At 66.1% G+C, this 1,223-nt stretch overlaps 1 protein-coding gene across 1 annotated transcript in view; it reads right to left on the bottom strand.

Annotated features, from left to right (window-relative positions):
• Positions 1-1,223, bottom strand: part of XPNPEP2 (X-prolyl aminopeptidase (aminopeptidase P) 2, membrane-bound) — an 8,895-nt gene that overhangs the window by 3,618 nt on the left and 4,054 nt on the right. Inside the window, exons 15-18 of the mRNA XM_014955987.1 lie at positions 1,135-1,195; positions 945-1,014; positions 713-817; positions 63-122 (exon numbers count right to left, since the gene is read on the bottom strand). Of these exons, the coding sequence (XP_014811473.1) occupies positions 63-122; positions 713-817; positions 945-1,014; positions 1,135-1,195 (296 nt within the window). The remainder of the gene's footprint in view (positions 1-62; positions 123-712; positions 818-944; positions 1,015-1,134; positions 1,196-1,223) is intronic.

Below are 1,223 nucleotides of genomic sequence, written 5' to 3'. Positions count from 1 at the left end.
TCTGCACCTCGGGGACAGCCCCGAGAGCCCGAGGCGCTGGCTGCAGCGGTGGGGACACGTACCGATGGAGGTGAACATGCCGGGTGTCAGTGGCACGTTGTTGGACTGGAAGCCCACAGGCCCTGCAGAGGACATGCTGTGGGTTATGGCTCCGGGGGTTGGCTTGTGCTGTGGGGACACCCTGACAGGGACCAAGGTGTCACAACAGCAAGGACCATGTGGCCATCCCAGCAAGGACCATGGAGCCACCCCAGCAAGGACCATGGAGCGACCCCAGCAAGGACCATGGAGCGACCCCAGCAAGGACCAAGAAGCCACCCTAGCAAGGACCATGGGGCCACCCTGACAGGGACCATTGGATCATTCCAGCAAGGACTGCAGGGCCATCCCAGCAAGGACTGTGGCCCACCCTGGTAAGGACCATGGGGCCATCCCAACAAGGACCACATGGCCATCCTGTCAAAGACCATGAGACCACCCTTGCAAGGACCGAGGCATCACCCCAGCAAGGACCACGCAGTCACCCCAGCAAGGAGCTCGGAGCCACCCTCACAAGGAGCACAGCACCCTGCAGGTGGGGGACACCCGCCCTCAGCAAGAGGCTCAGCCGGGCTATGAGGAGCTCCAGCTGAGCCCCTGTCCTCATCCCTGTCCATGTCCCTGTCCCCCACAGCCCAGCCCGTGTCCCCACCGCCGGTGCCGCAGCACCTACACTCGTGGACCGAGAGGAAGTTGCCGATGCCATGGCCGGTCCCGTGGCCGTAGTTGAGTCCCACCTCCCAAAGTGCCCGTCGGGCAAAGGCCTCCACCGTTCTCCCTGGGGAACGACAAGGGGGATGAGGGCCAGTGGGCTGATGAGGGCCCCCCCTGCCCTCTTCCTCCTCCCCATGCCCTGGGGGGGGCTGGGCATGGCTGTGCTGCCCCATGCCTGGCTTGGCACCCACCGGCCGTGTTGGGTGGGAAGACGAGGCGGGACAGGTCGATGTTGCCCATCAGCACACGGGTGTAGGCTTCCTATGAGGGGCACGGCGGGGGGGCTGAGGGCAGTGGTGCCCAGGGGCCCCCCCGCCACATCCAGTCCTGGTGCTGGGTGCCACAGGGCGGGTGCTGGCTGGCACTGGGGGGGTCTGGTACCTTCTGGAGTGCGGTGGGGACCCCCCAGTGCACCGTCCGCGTGATGTCTGTCGTCCCGTCCCTGCACAGTGGGGGGGGGGATGTGAACG

This window comes from Calidris pugnax, unplaced genomic scaffold, assembly GCF_001431845.1.
Source record: "Calidris pugnax isolate Ruff unplaced genomic scaffold, ASM143184v1 scaffold281, whole genome shotgun sequence".
NCBI classification, from domain to species: Eukaryota; Metazoa; Chordata; class Aves; order Charadriiformes; family Scolopacidae; genus Calidris; species Calidris pugnax.
Note: the sequence above shows the minus strand (reverse complement) of the source record. Positions and strands in the feature narration are given on the sequence as shown.